At 43.1% G+C, this 18,151-nt stretch overlaps 2 protein-coding genes across 2 annotated transcripts; one reads left to right on the forward strand and one right to left on the reverse strand.

Annotated features, from left to right (window-relative positions):
* Window positions 1-9,147: 9,147 nt before the first annotated feature.
* Window positions 9,148-10,962, reverse strand: LOC124541373 (tigger transposable element-derived protein 4-like). The gene has a single exon (XM_047119229.1). The coding sequence runs from the start codon at window positions 10,826-10,828 to the stop codon at window positions 9,287-9,289; it is 1,542 nt and encodes a 513-aa protein (XP_046975185.1). The 5' UTR covers window positions 10,829-10,962; the 3' UTR covers window positions 9,148-9,286.
* Window positions 10,963-14,663: 3,701 nt separating this feature from the next.
* Window positions 14,664-16,429, forward strand: LOC124541374 (tigger transposable element-derived protein 4-like). Its single transcript, XM_047119230.1, has one exon. The coding sequence runs from the start codon at window positions 14,706-14,708 to the stop codon at window positions 16,245-16,247; it is 1,542 nt and encodes a 513-aa protein (XP_046975186.1). The 5' UTR covers window positions 14,664-14,705; the 3' UTR covers window positions 16,248-16,429.
* The last annotated feature ends 1,722 nt before the right edge of the window (window positions 16,430-18,151 follow it).

Genomic DNA, 18,151 nt, shown 5'->3' on the forward strand with positions numbered 1-18,151 from the left:
TTCTCAGTGCCCAGGCTACAAATTACCATCAAGGAAAACGCTATCTGAAACTTTAATCTCAAAAATTCACAATGACGTAATCGAAGAAGTAAAAAAAAAGTACACGCCGCACCAGCGTTGTTGCTCAGCACTGATATATGGACGTTACGGAATAATGATAGCTACATAGCTATTGTAGCCCATTTTTTAAATGAAGATACACAACTTGACTCAGCACTACTTGGCTGTATCAATTATAATGGTCGACATACCAGCCAAAACTTGTGTGACTTTATCAAAGATATAATGGCAGAATGGAATATATCACACGAAGTCACTGCTATTGTTAGCGATAATGCAGCAAATATCTTATCTGCTATAAGACTTTTGACTGGCGGTCCATTTCTTGTTTCGCTCACTTCCTAAATCTTGTAGTATAAGAAGCTACAAAAGTAATATATTATATGTTGTTTTAAGCAAAGTTAAAAATATTGTAGATTTTTTAATCGTAGCTTCCAAAGAAAACAAAAATTAGCTGCTACACAGCGGCAGTTGAATATGTTTGTTTGTAAACTCAAGGGGACGTACAGACCCGATGGAATTTAACTTTCGATATGCTGAGGCGAATAGTAGAGGTAAAGGATGCAGTGATTGTAACGGTTGCACTTCTACGAACTGACTTAACTTTAAATGAGGAGGACTGGCAGGTCATAGAAGAAGTTTTACCTCTACTTAGACCTTTGTACGAGATAACCACAGAAATAAGTGCCGAAAAAAATGTTAGACAAAGTAATAATATTATGTAATTTACTGAAAAGTTTTTTGCAAAGGCATACTTCTGTTAATGCATTAGCCGTGCAATCAGCGTTAAGAAAAGGCGTGGACGATCGGTTTAAAGATATAGAGTTTAATACGTTGTACGCTAAGTGTATGATTTTGGACCCCCATTTAAGACCAGATGATTCAAAATTCAAAGAGCTTGTGAAATTGTGACACAAGGGCTTAGAAACAAAATCGGCCGAATACAATTATCTCAAAGAAACAACATAGATATCCCGGAGGCTATTCCTACATCTAGTGATTCATCACTATCTAAATCCAAACGTAAAAATATCAGCATATGGGACGAATTTGATGAAAAAACGAGAAAAATACTAAGCACGATAACCAACTTGCTGCTGGTATTAGCGAACTGGATTGGACCGGAACCTGCATGTGTCTAATTTCATATAAATTCTGCTACATCTGTGGAATATGTTCCTAACCTTCTCCTCAAAGAAAACTACAAAAGCATTATTATGGCGAGTCGTCATTTTTGAAAATTGATTGCGCTTGGAGACTGACGGCCTATCAACGTCAAAATAACATTACAAATTATTTTCATAAAATATTATAATAAATTCAGTAAATAAATTATTCAAGTATTTTTGGGTCTCATTTCTCCATATTTATTCATTGGCGCGATCAGAAGTATTAAAGTTAAGCTATTGTAACTAAAATAATGAAAATACAGGGACAAATCAAAACATTGATCCGATAATTTAAAAAATATTTAGTCCCTTATTAAAAACATTTTTATAATTGGGATAATCAAGCTAAAAACATGAAAGCTTTATCTAATTTCAAATTTCCTCCACGTTCTGTTGGTTATACGGTAAGAGTCCAAATACCAGATGTCAATGGAGGAAGAGGCGAGTTTCAGAACGTGCTTATGGCTTATAGAAAAAACTGATGATCTGTATAGGCTAGGAAATGAACGTTTTAGGAAAGGTTCTCAAAGAATCTGTTTTCTGTGTGCGATCATGATAAACTTGATTGACCTCGAAAATATATCACCAGGAAAAAAACTTTCGACAGCTTGCAAATGAACAGTCGCTTGCTAAACAAAACGTGCACGAAGAAGTGTACATGAAAAGCTGTCGGAAAATTTTGCAATTTAAAATGTCACAGCAGTCTGTGTCAGTTTGTCGACCTCCGTGGTCGAGTGGTGTGTACACAGGTTTTCATGGATACACCACTCCGAGGGGTTCGATTTCCGGCCGAGTCGATGTAGAAAATTTTCAGTAGTTTTCTTTGTTATCTTTGGTTTGCGTGCGTGTTTGTGGTGCCGTCATAACTTCTGACTTTAGCTACCTGCTAAAGCACTTTTGTTATGGAAAATATAATAAATATACATTGGGTTCAGGGTATGTGATGTTGTCCAATGTTGTCCAGTCTATCGTGTTCAAATAAACAACGACCGCTATAAGTTTTTGCTATTAAAGCTATTTTGCCAATGTATCTATTTTTTTAAATAATAAATGTTTAAAATGCCCTTGGATTTTTATTTCACTTATTAAGTAGTTAGACAATTTTTTAACATTACTCAGCCAGAGTTGGGTTGACCTAGGTGAGCATAGGTAAGGGGTGCATGTCAGTCGCCTCCTCGTGGCGCACCCTGGGCAACGGTGTCGACGATCTTTTGTCGTCGGCAACGGCTAAGACTGACGGGGAGGGTATGTCACGGACCGCTCCTGGTACTTCTCTTCGTGGCAAAGGGGAGTTTGTGTTGTGCCGTGTGGTGTTGTTTTTAGTCATTCGTTACTCGTTGTAAGTTGTGAAATTTGTAAAAAATTGTTTCTGGTGTCTAAAACATGTTTTGTGTTTTGTCTCCGAGGTTTGTCCTTCGGAGACCGAAGGATTAACGCGTAATCCCGCTAAGTGAGGTGTCGTGGAACTTGTCTCGCGGCTTCGAGCGGGACCGCGGGTCTTGGCTTAACCGGCCGGACCGTGAGGAAGACAACCTCTATAAAAATCACCCCGAATCCCAAGTGGCGACGCGGCACGAGGGGATGCATGGCTGATGGGATGTTCAGTCGCTACCACGATCCTCGTCAGGGTACCGGCCGACACCGTCCACGAGTTACGCAAGGCTTACCCAAGTACAGGGGGCACCATCTGGGTGGACCGTCACTTCCCCCATACTCGTGGGATTAGTTATGGATGCATAGAAAAACAAAAACCCCAAAAGGAATCCGAGCTCCTTAAGATCGGACAACGCATGGCCTTCTACGCAAACTAAAGGACTCTCAGAGTCGGACACCTCGGTTTGCAGCATGCAGACGGTGGAGTCACTTGATACTCCACATAAGGACGTAAGAAATGTGCGGCGAAAGGGTGAAAAGCGGACCCACGCTGAAGACAGCTGCTCTGGCTCCGAGAGTGACGCGAGCGTGCAGCTGAGTGAAAACTCGGACTCAGCAAGCAGGTGGCTTAAACCCGCAAAAAAGAGAGGGCGAGGCCGGCCGCCCACTCACGGCAAATACGAGGGCTTGGGAAAGTCTCAAGCGGTGTTCGACGGATGTTGTTCGGCCGCCGCCGAACAAGCCGCCCAAGAAGGCGACGGGATCGACAAAACCGACGAAGACAAGGACGCCGAAGACCGTCCCAACGGCTAAAGAGAAAGATAAGGCCCGCAAAAGGCTTCGCTCTCCTCGCACCGCGGTGATCACGATCACCTTAAGACCCGGTGCGGCGGAAAAGGGCCTCAAATACGAGACCGTCCTGGCTCAAGCCAAAAGTAACATCAGGCTGAGTGAGGTTGGCTTGACGACGGTCCGTTTCAGACCCAGGCCACGGGAGCGCGGATGCTCGAGATTCCGCCAGGCACCGCTGACGCCGAGAAGTCGGCGGATGCCCTTGCGGAAAAACTCCGCAGCGTCCTCAACCCGGACGAGGTCCAGATCCATCGACCGACGAAATGCGTCGAGATCAGAGTAATGGATCTGGACGACTCGGTGTCGTCGTAGGTGGTGACAGCTGTGGCCAGCGAAGGGGGATGCTCCGAAGGGGCGATCAGGCCGGGCGTGGTAGTTCGGTCTGCCAATGGCTGCAGATCGCTCTGGCTCAGCTGCCCTGTCGTAGCGGCCAAAAAATTGATGGCGACTGGTCGGGTTAAGGTGGGGTGGATCTCGGCGCGAGTGCTTTTGCTCGAGCCGAGGCCGCTCCGCTGTTTTAAATGCCTGGAGGGAGGCCATATGGGGGCCGTGTATGACAGGGGTGTGGACCGCAGCCGTTTGTGCTCCCGCTGCGGTCAGCCCGACCACAGCCCCACGAATGCACCGCCGCTGAAGCGAACTGCATCCTGTGCTCAGCGGCCGGTAAAACAGCGATGCATGCCTTGGTAAGTAAGGCGTGCCAGGGCGGCAAACGTCGCCCTGTCAAAAGAACGGGAGGTGCGGTGACAAAAGGGCCCGTCACCGTGTCCCAACGGGCTGAGGTGCCTATGGAGACCGCACAGTAATGGCCCTGCGTTGTCTCCAGGCCAACTTAAACCACTCCGCCAGAGCCCAGGACCTTCTAGTCCAGAGCATGGCGGAGTGGCAATCGTGGCGGAGCCCTACGTCGTTCACTTATGGGACGACTGGGTATCCGACCACGAGAGAGTGTTCTCTATCGTCGCTCCCGCTATTGCCGGCGCCCCTGCGATCAATCGGGTTGCCAAAGGCAGAGGGTGCGTGGCCGCCGTTGTAAACGAAACAGCGTTCGTAGCAGTCTACGCCTCTCCTAACCGGAGTCTCGCCGAATTCGAACAACTTCTCGTTGAGGTCGGGGCTCTGGTTGGGCAGTTCTCACCGAGTCCGGTGATAGTTGCGGGGGACTTCAATGCCAAATCTACGGCTTGGGGCTCCCCTGCGACCGATGCCAGAGGAGAGGTAGGTACTAGAGGAGTGGGCCGTGTCATCGGGACTCAACAGAGGAGGCGATCAACAGAGGATCGGAAGCACGTGCGTGCGGCAGCAGGGCGAGTCGATCGTGGACTTAACGTTCGCGTCCATCGCCCTAGCCCGCTGTGTTCGAGATTGGAGACTGGAGACGAGGGTGGAGACTCAATCGGATCACCGTTATATCCGATTTAATGTCTCCGCGGTTCCCGTCGTTCAGCCCGCTGTTGAGCGGTCAGAAGGTCCGCGGTGGAATCTTGGCCGTCTCGATCGCCAGTTGGCAAAAGAGGCGGCCATCGTGGAGGCCTGGTGCGCCGGTTCCGACCCTGTCGTCCAGGTCGACCGAGAGGCCGACCGACTCGGCGCCGCCCTGTTTCGCATCTGCGATGCGGCGATGCCGAGGGTGAAGCCTCAGACTCCACGTCGCCGAGTTTACTGGTGGCGCCCGGAGCTACGGACGTTGCGGAGAGCGTGCGTTGCGGCCCGCCGCCAGTACGCCAGGTCCAGATGGAGACGGAAACGTGATCACGACCTGGAGGAGGCTCTTTACACCTCCTACAGGGAGGCTTGCGTGTCGCTCCGGAAGGCCATCGCGCAGGTGCTCTCCGATCCGCCTCACGGATCGGACAGTCCCGTCGAATCTGGAGGGGACAGGGATGCCAGATCGAGTTTTTCTAACGACTACATAATGGACAAAGATTTGCCAACGATAAGGGTGCCCGTGGTGCGATTGGAGCGACTGGGTGAGCTGTCGGACACCGACAGCGCATCCAGTCGGATGAGCGTAGAGAGCGCCAACACAAAGCGCTCACGAAAACGCGCGAGAGAGGTCCCGGATTCTGGGTCGGACTCTGCTCGCAGCGACACACCAGGAAAAACCAGGAAAGGTAGTCCGACCACTACCGGTAAATATGCCGGTATCGGTCTATCTAGGCGTGAGGCTGCGGCTGCGACGAAGGCCGCAGCTGCCGTCCAAAAACGGATTGAAGACGAGCGGCAGATCGTGGCTGTGACCAAGAGGGTGGTGGAAGGGAGAGCCACTCCTCGGTCGTCAGATTCTGCTGCCATAGGGGTCGAGGCAGACGAGCTACCTGCCTCCGACCTCAACCGCAAAATGACGGACGCGGTTGCGGCGAAAAGACGGGTGGGCAAGGTCTCGAAGGGCCTTAGCGGATGCAGCCAGGAGGCGCTAAAAGAGGCCACAGCCTCGATACTGGAGTGCGCCCAGGTGCTGCTCACCCGCTCAGACTCGGAGGAGACCGCGCTGCTGCGGGCCCAAAACACCAAGCTCGCAGCACAGGTGGAGGCGCTTAGTAGAGAGCATCAGGAGCTCAAGGCCGAGATGGCCAACTTCCGCCGTGAACACCTCAGGCGGGAGGTGGGCTTCCTGAGCGTCACACCTGACGCCACGCTGAACGCAGCAGCAGTCGTCGCAGGAGGCGGAGCTGGCTCGCCTGATCCGTCAGGAGATGGCGAGCTTCAATGCCCGCTTTTCGGTGCTCGAGGGGAGGATTCTACGTCCCCCTCTAGCTGCAGACCAGCGCAGCGTACCGGCGCATACATATGCGGCTAAAGCCGCAGCGCCCCGTGCTACCCAACCAGCACAAGCGGCTGCTGCTGCCAAGAAAGGGAAGGGGAAGGCGGCCAAAAAGGCAAGTGCGGCCCAAGCCGCAGCGCCCCGTGCCGTCCAACTGGTACAAACGGCTGCTGGAGGAGAAAGACCGGTGTCAAGACCCGAGGCGGAGTGGAAGGTTGCGTGCGACGCAAAAAAGACTAAGAAGGCGCGCCAGCGGGCCAAAAAGCAGGCCCAGAAGAAAAAGGAGGAAGAAGTCGCGGCGGCCAAGCGCCGGCCCGCGAGGCTTAGGACTCCCTGCTCTACTGCAGTAGCTCTCATCCTGCAGCCAGGGGCGGAGGAGCGGGGCCTCTTCTATGCTGGCATCTTGGCCAAAGCAAGAGCCGAGATCTCTCTTAGTGATCTCGACATAATGGGTCTCCGGTGCAAAACTACTGCCACCGGAGGCCGACTCCTGGAGGTCTCGGAGGCGACGAGTCCCAAAGCTGACGCCCTAGGAGAAAAGCTCAGGGCATTACTAGGATCGGACGACGTCAGGCCTACCAAATGCGCGCTTTTTTCGTCTGTTGTTTTAGTGCTGGGGCGTCCGGTACGCTCTTCGTCGTTCACATCTTCTCGGCCTTCTGAGAACATTTTGTACAACCGATAAACGTTGCTTCGGTCCAAGGTAGCTTCTCCGTAAGCCACAGTCAACATTCGGAATGCATCCGCTCACTTAATTTTGTTTTTTACACAACATTTGATACAGGTTCTTTGATCCATTTTTTTTTCAAATAGGTAAAAACCGAAGACGATCCAAAACATGTGCATGCAAAGCATCTGTCAACAATTAAGTGAACATTCAAAATGGTCGAGCTTGTCGGCACAAGTACCATTATAGACATAGATAGAGAGACATGAGTATCATCATAAAGCCACAAAATGATCGAAATTCAAATTAATGTTACCCGCGAAAATTCAAAATTCGCGATACAATCGAAAAACTGGAAACTAAAAACCTTCTTCTTGTTGAAATTTTATCAAAAGAATTGTTTTTTAATTGCTATAAACACCATCTGGCGTGTAACACATGTAATTAAATTGTCTTTGATTCTGTCTTGTCTCTGAATAAACGTGCGTCTTGTGCAAACAACTAACGCATTTTTATTACTTCTGTGCAAATTCTTGGAAATGTCAGGAAAAATAATTGAACAGAGTAACGCCCTCACGAGCTCAGTAATGCAAAAAGTTGTATAAAAACCCCGATCTTGACGAAATAAAGAAAATTGATGGATATAGCAATGGCATCGGACAAACTCTTCCTGAAGAGATATCTACAGAATTTGCGCCAAATTCCAACTATCCGGTAACATCAGTCGACGTCGAGAGTTAATTTGCAGTGTATAAATTCATATTAATTGACAAACGCTACAAGTTCGATGTAGAAAACCTTTTGCTTTTATCCGATTGTAGTTGGATAACTTAAATATTTACTTGATAACCTAAGATATTTTAATTCAACATGAGATGTCAAATAACGCTGAACACATGGATCTACATATATTATATTCTTTATTGCACTAAAATATGTTACAATGATAGTACAGATACATATATTGTATCCAAACCTAAACAATACTTATTCTGATAAACGAAACATACATGGCCCATGGTACCATCTCTCCTCCTCTTTCCAAATCGTTGTCCTTTATGGTCGCGGGATGGTCGTCAGATAAAATCGATCTAGCATCTTTGTCCCCTCCATATTCGATGGGACTGTCCGACCCGTGAGGCGGGTCGGAGAGGGATTGAAACCCTCCTGGAGAATTGTTTTTAATAGATGCATTCATGTTTAAGACGTTAAGGTGGAGTAAACCTATTTTTTTATAGTTGGAAAATCTCTCATGGACTCCCACCGCCCTCAGGGAAGAGTGAAGGGGACTGTCAGACTCCTACTGACTAAAAACCAACCCATGTCCTCCATGTGGCCATGCGTCGGAAGGGCGGGTATCGCCGAAGCATTCGTCGCAACCCCTCTAACGGGTATTGGCTCGCGAGATGGTCAGGTGTGCCACGTCACTCACTGCGGTTGTCACCCCGGCCGCAGGAATCCACTTCCGCGCGCGCGGAATACGATGACGCCGCCACGAGGCCTGCTGCTGATCGGACAGCGAGACGCCCCGAGTCTGCCGTCCGTTCAGCCGCCTCCTTCGCGAGCATGACTTCCTCGCAGAAGGTGGCGATGGCGCTCCACCCTGCCTCGCTCCGTACCATCGCAGAGACGACGGCCGGAAGCGAGAGGTTTCCCGCAACAACACCTACAGCCGCGACGAGGTCACAGCAGCGGCTCAGCCCATGCTGGGTACTCAACGTATGCATCGCCGTGTCGTCGCGACATCTTTAAGTTTTACATTGAAATTTTTACAATGTTTCATTAACTCATCAAATAGTTAGTAAGTTGAAACTACCCTTTAGGGAAGAAATAGAAATTTTTTCTCGGCCGAATTGTGTTTACTGGTGGGAAATCTGTTTCTACGTTGAGTTCGTGAGCCACTTTGGAAGCTTCTGCCAACACCATTCCAAAGTGTTCAGTCGTGCAATATTCTGTGAATTTTTCAAACAAATTATTTAACAAATTTATACAGATTTGAGTAAGGGAGGTTTAGGTAATGGGGATCACCTAAGCAATGCTTGAAATAAGCCCATGAATATTAATAAACCTTTTATTATTTTGGTATTTTTACATAGTTTTAGTAAGGAACTTTTTCTGCTTTCTTTCTTTTCTTCCTTGTCTTGACTTAAGGACTGGAGTTTTCTTGGGAATCTGGATGAAATACAGTAGAGTCCGTTTATAATGACATCGAAAGGAATTGACAAACACGTCATAATAAGCGGACGTCATACAAAGCGTTTTGTGAAATGAAAAATCTTTTTTATGTAAATATGTATGTACTTAAGTATTTTAATACAGAAACATAGTAATTAAATATGTATACATACAAAATCAAAATTGCACGTAATCAGCACATTATAACACATACAAGTGTATTTTTTACTGTAAGTAATCTGTAATTTTTGTCTGCTTTTGTTTTTTCATTTTATTGTAAAAACAGTCTCTAATACTATTGTGTATAGAAGACATAGCTATGGTCAAATTATCATTTTCAATATTGCTGTGAACAAATCGTGATAATAATTCTGCAGCTTTTAATGCCTCTTCTGCGGTAGGTAATGGTGCTTCCTCGACTTCCTCTTCCCCATCACTTTCGAGTTGTTCCTTAGCACTAATGTTCTGTACGATATTTTCGTCGGTGGGTTCTTCGAATGTGAGGAGAGCGCTATCGATGTCAACATATTCTTCCCACATTTCCGGTGCTGCTAAAGAATCTGAATTTAGGTTTCGTGACCACAAAGATAAAGGAATGTCATCTTCTTCATCGAATTCATGTTCTGATATTTGAATAGGTAAACCGTCGTGGCTTTCAATGAATCCTGCATGTTTGAAACAGTTATGAATGGTACTTTGTGACATTTTATTCCAGGCATCATTAACCATCAGAATTGCATCTAGCACCGTTATTTTTGTAGAAGAGTTGTTTTCATTAGCATCAAGACAATTAATCATTTTGAGCACAAGGTTTTTCCTAAAATTCGTTTTGAGTGATCGTATTATTCCCTGATCCATTGGCTGTAGTACTGATGTTGTATTCGGCGGAAGGAAAGCAAGTGTTATAGACTTTAAATCAGTAACATTTGGATGCGCCGGGCAATTATCAACCAGCAATAGAATCTTTTTCTTCTTCTTTACCAAATCACGATCCCAATCACGAAGCCATTTTTCAAAAAGTTCTGACGTCATCCAAGCTTTACGATTGTTAGCATAATCGACAGGTAATGATTTGACACTTCTAAAACATCTTGGTTTTTGTGACTTTCCAATAATGAGCAATTTCTTCTTCTCTGTGCCACTCATATTCGCTGCTACCATGACAGTTATTCTATCTTTCGACAACTTACCTCCACTACAATTTTCACCTTTAAATTTTAAAGTTTTATCCGGCATTAATTTGTAAAAAAGTCCAGTTTCATCAGCATTAAATATCTCATCATCAGAAAATTGTCTTCGTAAATTCGGCCACACAGATATTAACCAGTTTGTTGTTGAATTTTGATCAACAGACGAAGATTCACCGACAATTTTTCCCGCCACAATGTTATGTCGAACTTTAAAACGACTGATCCAGCTTGCAGAACAATTGAAGTCGAGAATACCAAAACGCGCGGCAAAACCATTTGCCTTTTCCTGTAGCATAGGGCCGCTGACAGGTATTCCTTTGTTTCTCATGTTTTTAAACCACTGAATTAATGCTTGATCAACATTTTCTTGTCGTGATTTTCGAAGCCTCTTCGGTTTCAAAACATTTGAATTGAACGATTGCTTAATGCGGTTCTTGTTTTTAAAAATCATTGAGATTGTCGAATGACCCACGCCAAATTCCTTTGCGAGACACGAGTTAGATTCTCCATTTTCTAATCTGCATATTATTGCACCTTTCTCCTCAATTGTAAATGCTTTACGTCGTTGAGACGACATTTTTTTCACAGTAACAAACGAAAAACAATGCGTGACCTTCAAGCGTCAATTACTCACTGAAATTCAAAACAAAAACGAGCCACGTGCCGAACGTCGTCGGGAATCAACGAACATTACCGGAGGTGTAAAGAATCATGTCGGTCATTATAACCGGACATAATTTATTAAAAATGGGTCATAATAAGCGACATGTCACTGTAAGAGAAGTCATTATATCCGACTTTTTTATAAAGAATTTTATATGAAAACCAAACTTCGTAGTGTAATTACGTCATAATAACCGGTTGGTCAATATAGGCGGAGTCATAATAAACGGATTCTACTGTATTGAATTTTGGTCGAGATAGATGTCAGCTTAAACGTTGATGCTTTATTATGCTCAGGAGTAGATAGATATATATTATATTATACCTCTACATGTGCCAGGAATACTGAGTCGTTCTGGGTCAATGGTCACATGCCCATTATAGGCTAATTGTAAGCTGGGCGAATTTCGCTAAAATTAATATTGGGGACAGACTTATTACGTGTAGCCTAGGTTTACTAGCACTATATCAATCCAGTTATGAATCTTCTGAGAAATTTGTTTTATAAAATAATTTGTGAGAATTTACTGGCTCAATTTTTATGTCGATGACTTTATTCCATTGGATCTTAGATCCTTCACAAGCAAAAGTCCAGTTGTTTATTGCTATTTAGCATTGTTTTGTATTCCATCATAATTTCCTGAGATACTTCTGTTATCTTGTAAGGTTTGTTTTTGGCAAATTGAAACACCACATACAATTGGGAAGGTTTTAGAAAAAGCTTAAAAAAACTTTACAATTTGATAGATAACTCTCTCCTGATTGATAATATAGCGAAGGGAAGGTATGTTCTAGAAATAGTTTTTTGAAAAAATTTAACGCAGAAAAAAATAGGTGATCAGGCTGAGAATGTGCTGTTCCTTTAATTAGATGCGTTCAGGTTTTTGAGTAAACTGGGATTTCCAACCCAGTGGAAAAAATCAACAGAACTATCGAATTCCAAGTAAGAGACACGTTGATTTCTACATTTATTACTTGTTATAAATAAGCAGTTAGTACTATAAATATCACAGCAAAGTTCTCGAAGTATTTCAGTGACGTAATATTCTTTGATTATTTCGTTTCTATTGAAAGCTTTTACAAGAAGATGAAAATTTTCATGAAGCATACAGTAGAATTTCCCATTTAAGCACTGTTGGAGATCCAGATTAAGTCCTAATTTTTGTCTTCTGCCTTCAATTTTCTTGCAAAGTCTTTTTGTTTTAAGTGCTCTCCCTGTTTTGCCCGTCTTGTTCCGCTTGCTGTTTATTATTTTCAAATATATGACATTAAAAAAGATATGTGTGAAGAACACATACCTTATACTTATAGACCAAGTTCGAATCTTTATTATATTCTTTTTCCATGCAAAAATAGGTAAACACACGCTCTTTACATAGTGGGATATTTGAAGCACCCTCCACCACAATAAAATTAAAGAAATATAATTGACGCGAATAGTATGCCTTTTAAAAAGCTTTAGCCCTTAAAGAGTGCACCTTCTTCTCTGTCATAAGTAAAGCTTTCTCATCGGGATCAGTTGCAGGAGCAATTTTTCCAGAAAGCTCTAAACACTTAGAACATGCATCAGTTTTTGGAGTACCAAAGCCGGAATTGTAACAATTATTAAAAATATAGCGAAAATACGATTACTTTACAGCAGAGTAGCAATACTCACTTTGCCTGTACATTTTATAGAGTTTATTTATGTTCAACTCTGACGATAAATATTTATAGATAGATAACATTTTGTGATAATGAATAGATTTTTTTAGGTTGCAGACGTGATCATTTATGAGAAGCGAGGTAATTTTATCTTTATTTTTTTACTATCACATTATAAATAGCTTAGTCTTGAAATTTTGGTACTTTATTAAGGTTAAATTATTTAATTTTAGGAGGAAATCATAAGGAACATTTGTATGAAAAACAAAAACAATCTGTTCATAATTTCATACAGAAATAGCAACGTCATGAATCTCATTACTGCAGAAAAACGAAGACTGCTGTAAGAAAATATTTATCGTCAGAGTTGAACATAAATAAACTCTATAAAATGTACAGGCAAAGTGAGTATTGCTACTCTGCTGTAAAGTAATCGTATTTTCGCTATATTTTTAATAATTGTTACAATTCCGGCTTTGGTACTCCAAAAACTGATGCATGTTCTAAGTGTTTAGAGCTTTCTGGAAAAATTGCTCCTGCAACTGATCCCGATGAGAAAGCTTTACTTATGACAGAGAAGAAGGTGCACTCTTTAAGGGCTAAAGCTTTTTAAAAGGCATACTATTCGCGTCAATTATATTTCTTTAATTTTATTGTGGTGGAGGGTGCTTCAAATATCCCACTATGTAAAGAGCGTGTGTTTACCTATTTTTGCATGGAAAAAGAATATAATAAAGATTCGAACTTGGTCTATAAGTATAAGGTATGTGTTCTTCACACATATCTTTTTTAATGTCATATATTTGAAAATAATAAACAGCAAGCGGAACAAGACGGGCAAAACAGGGAGAGCACTTAAAACAAAAAGACTTTGCAAGAAAATTGAAGGCAGAAGACAAAAATTAGGACTTAATCTGGATCTCCAACAGTGCTTAAATGGGAAATTCTACTGTATGCTTCATGAAAATTTTCATCTTCTTGTAAAAGCTTTCAATAGAAACGAAATAATCAAAGAATATTACGTCACTGAAATACTTCGAGAACTTTGCTGTGATATTTATAGTACTAACTGCTTATTTATAACAAGTAATAAATGTAGAAATCAACGTGTCTCTTACTTGGAATTCGATAGTTCTGTTGATTTTTTCCACTGGGTTGGAAATCCCAGTTTACTCAAAAACCTGAACGCATCTAATTAAAGGAACAGCACATTCTCAGCCTGATCACCTATTTTTTTCTGCGTTAAATTTTTTCAAAAAACTATTTCTAGAACATACCTTCCCTTCGCTATATTATCAATCAGGAGAGAGTTATCTATCAAATTGTAAAGTTTTTTTAAGCTTTTTCTAAAACCTTCCCAATTGTATGTGGTGTTTCAATTTGCCAAAAACAAACCTTACAAGATAACAGAAGTATCTCAGGAAATTATGATGGAATACAAAACAATGCTAAATAGCAATAAACAACTGGACTTTTGCTTGTGAAGGATCTAAGATCCAATGGAATAAAGTCATCGACATAAAAATTGAGCCAGTAAATTCTCACAAATTATTTTATAAAACAAATTTCTCAGAAGATTCATAACTGGATTGATATAGTGCTAGTAAACCTAGGCTACACGTAATAAGTCTGTCCCCAATATTAATTTTAGCGAAATTCGCCCAGCTTACAATTAGCCTATAATGGGCATGTGACCATTGACCCAGAACGACTCAGTATTCCTGGCACATGTAGAGGTATAATATAATATATATCTATCTACTCCTGAGCATAATAAAGCATCAACGTTTAAGCTGACATCTATCTCGACCAAAATTCAATACAGTAGAATCCGTTTATTATGACTCCGCCTATATTGACCAACCGGTTATTATGACGTAATTACACTACGAAGTTTGGTTTTCATATAAAATTCTTTATAAAAAAGTCGGATATAATGACTTCTCTTACAGTGACATGTCGCTTATTATGACCCATTTTTAATAAATTATGTCCGGTTATAATGACCGACATGATTCTTTACACCTCCGGTAATGTTCGTTGATTCCCGACGACGTTCGGCACGTGGCTCGTTTTTGTTTTGAATTTCAGTAAGTAATTGACGCTTGAAGGTCACGCATTGTTTTTCGTTTGTTACTGTGAAAAAAATGTCGTCTCAACGACGTAAAGCATTTACAATTGAGGAGAAAGGTGCAATAATATGCAGATTAGAAAATGGAGAATCTAACTCGTGTCTCGCAAAGGAATTTGGCGTGGGTCATTCGACAATCTCAATGATTTTTAAAAACAAGAACCGCATTAAGCAATCGTTCAATTCAAATGTTTTGAAACCGAAGAGGCTTCGAAAATCACGACAAGAAAATGTTGATCAAGCATTAATTCAGTGGTTTAAAAACATGAGAAACAAAGGAATACCTGTCAGCGGCCCTATGCTACAGGAAAAGGCAAATGGTTTTGCCGCGCGTTTTGGTATTCTCGACTTCAATTGTTCTGCAAGCTGGATCAGTCGTTTTAAAGTTCGACATAACATTGTGGCGGGAAAAATTGTCGGTGAATCTTCGTCTGTTGATCAAAATTCAACAACAAACTGGTTAATATCTGTGTGGCCGAATTTACGAAGACAATTTTCTGATGATGAGATATTTAATGCTGATGAAACTGGACTTTTTTACAAATTAATGCCGGATAAAACTTTAAAATTTAAAGGTGAAAATTGTAGTGGAGGTAAGTTGTCGAAAGATAGAATAACTGTCATGGTAGCAGCGAATATGAGTGGCACAGAGAAGAAGAAATTGCTCATTATTGGAAAGTCACAAAAACCAAGATGTTTTAGAAGTGTCAAATCATTACCTGTCGATTATGCTAACAATCGTAAAGCTTGGATGACGTCAGAACTTTTTGAAAAATGGCTTCGTGATTGGGATCGTGATTTGGTAAAGAAGAAGAAAAAGATTCTATTGCTGGTTGATAATTGCCCGGCGCATCCAAATGTTACTGATTTAAAGTCTATAACACTTGCTTTCCTTCCGCCGAATACAACATCAGTACTACAGCCAATGGATCAGGGAATAATACGATCACTCAAAACGAATTTTAGGAAAAACCTTGTGCTCAAAATGATTAATTGTCTTGATGCTAATGAAAACAACTCTTCTACAAAAATAACGGTGCTAGATGCAATTCTGATGGTTAATGATGCCTGGAATAAAATGTCACAAAGTACCATTCATAACTGTTTCAAACATGCAGGATTCATTGAAAGCCACGACGGTTTACCTATTCAAATATCAGAACATGAATTCGATGAAGAAGATGACATTCCTTTATCTTTGTGGTCACGAAACCTAAATTCAGATTCTTTAGCAGCACCGGAAATGTGGGAAGAATATGTTGACATCGATAGCGCTCTCCTCACATTCGAAGAACCCACCGACGAAAATATCGTACAGAACATTAGTGCTAAGGAACAACTCGAAAGTGATGGGGAAGAGGAAGTCGAGGAAGCACCATTACCTACCGCAGAAGAGGCATTAAAAGCTGCAGAATTATTATCACGATTTGTTCACAGCAATATTGAAAATGATAATTTGACCATAGCTATGTCTTCTATACACAATAGTATTAGAGACTGTTTTTACAATAAAATGAAAAAACAAAAGCAGACAAAAATTACAGATTACTTACAGTAAAAAATACACTTGTATGTGTTATAATGTGCTGATTACGTGCAATTTTGATTTTGTATGTATACATATTTAATTACTATGTTTCTGTATTAAAATACTTAAGTACATACATATTTACATAAAAAAGATTTTTCATTTCACAAAACGCTTTGTATGACGTCCGCTTATTATGACGTGTTTGTCAATTCCTTTCGATGTCATTATAAACGGACTCTACTGTATTTCATCCAGATTCCCAAGAAAACTCCAGTCCTTAAGTCAAGACAAGGAAGAAAAGAAAGAAAGCAGAAAAAGTTCCTTACTAAAACTATGTAAAAATACCAAAATAATAAAAGGTTTATTAATATTCATGGGCTTATTTCAAGCATTGCTTAGGTGATCCCCATTACCTAAACCTCCCTTACTCAAATCTGTATAAATTTGTTAAATAATTTGTTTGAAAAATTCACAGAATATTGCACGACTGAACACTTTGGAATGGTGTTGGCAGAAGCTTCCAAAGTGGCTCACGAACTCAACGTAGAAACAGATTTCCCACCAGTAAACACAATTCGGCCGAGAAAAAATTTCTATTTCTTCCCTAAAGGGTAGTTTCAACTTACTAACTATTTGATGAGTTAATGAAACATTGTAAAAATTTCAATGTAAAACTTAAAGATGTCGCGACGACACGGCGATGCATACGTTGAGTACCCAGCATGGGCTGAGCCGCTGCTGTGACCTCGTCGCGGCTGTAGGTGTTGTTGCGGGAAACCTCTCGCTTCCGGCCGTCGTCTCTGCGATGGTACGGAGCGAGGCAGGGTGGAGCGCCATCGCCACCTTCTGCGAGGAAGTCATGCTCGCGAAGGAGGCGGCTGAACGGACGGCAGACTCGGGGCGTCTCGCTGTCCGATCAGCAGCAGGCCTCGTGGCGGCGTCATCGTATTCCGCGCGCGCGGAAGTGGATTCCTGCGGCCGGGGTGACAACCGCAGTGAGTGACGTGGCACACCTGACCATCTCGCGAGCCAATACCCGTTAGAGGGGTTGCGACGAATGCTTCGGCGATACCCGCCCTTCCGACGCATGGCCACATGGAGGACATGGGTTGGTTTTTAGTCAGTAGGAGTCTGACAGTCCCCTTCACTCTTCCCTGAGGGCGGTGGGAGTCCATGAGAGATTTTCCAACTATAAAAAAATAGGTTTACTCCACCTTAACGTCTTAAACATGAATGCATCTATTAAAAACAATTCTCCAGGAGGGTTTCAATCCCTCTCCGACCCGCCTCACGGGTCGGACAGTCCCATCGAATATGGAGGGGACAAAGATGCTAGATCGATTTTATCTGACGACCATCCCGCGACCATAAAGGACAACGATTTGGAAAGAGGAGGAGAGATGGTACCATGGGCCATGAAGGTGCCTGTAGTATGACTGGAGCGTATGGGTGAGCTGTCGGACACCGACAGCGCATCCAGTCAGATGAGCGTGGCGAGCGCGGTGAGCGCCAACTCAAAGCGCTCATGAAAACGCGCGAGAGGGGGTCCACATTCTGGGTCGGACTCCGCTCCCAGGGACACAACACCGTACAGAACGAGAAAAGATAGACCGACTATTACCAGCAAATATGCCGGTATCGGTCTGTCGAGGCGTGAGGCCGCGGCTGCAACGAAAGCCGCAGCAGCCGCCGAAAAACTAGAAGAGGACGAGCGGCAGATCGCGGCTCTGACCAAAAGGGGGTGGAAGGGATACCCACTCCTCGGTCGGAGTCGACAGAATCTGCCTTGACAAGGGTCGAGACAGACGAGCTACCTGCTTCGGACCTGAACTGGAAGATGACAGACGCGGTCGTGGCCCTCAGAAGGATGGGCAAGGTCTCCAAGGGCCTTAGCGGCTGCAGCCAGAAGGCGCTGAAAGGGGCTACGGCCT

Source organism: Vanessa cardui, chromosome 28 (genome assembly GCF_905220365.1).
Source record: "Vanessa cardui chromosome 28, ilVanCard2.1, whole genome shotgun sequence".
NCBI classification, from domain to species: Eukaryota; Metazoa; Arthropoda; class Insecta; order Lepidoptera; family Nymphalidae; genus Vanessa; species Vanessa cardui.

Bases quoted from the DNA above. Each gene is read 5' to 3' on its own strand.
- LOC124541373 (XM_047119229.1), bottom strand. From the start codon at position 10,828: ATGTCGTCTCAACGACGTAAAGCATTTACAATTGAGGAGAAAGGTGCA.
- LOC124541374 (XM_047119230.1), top strand. From the start codon at position 14,706: ATGTCGTCTCAACGACGTAAAGCATTTACAATTGAGGAGAAAGGTGCA.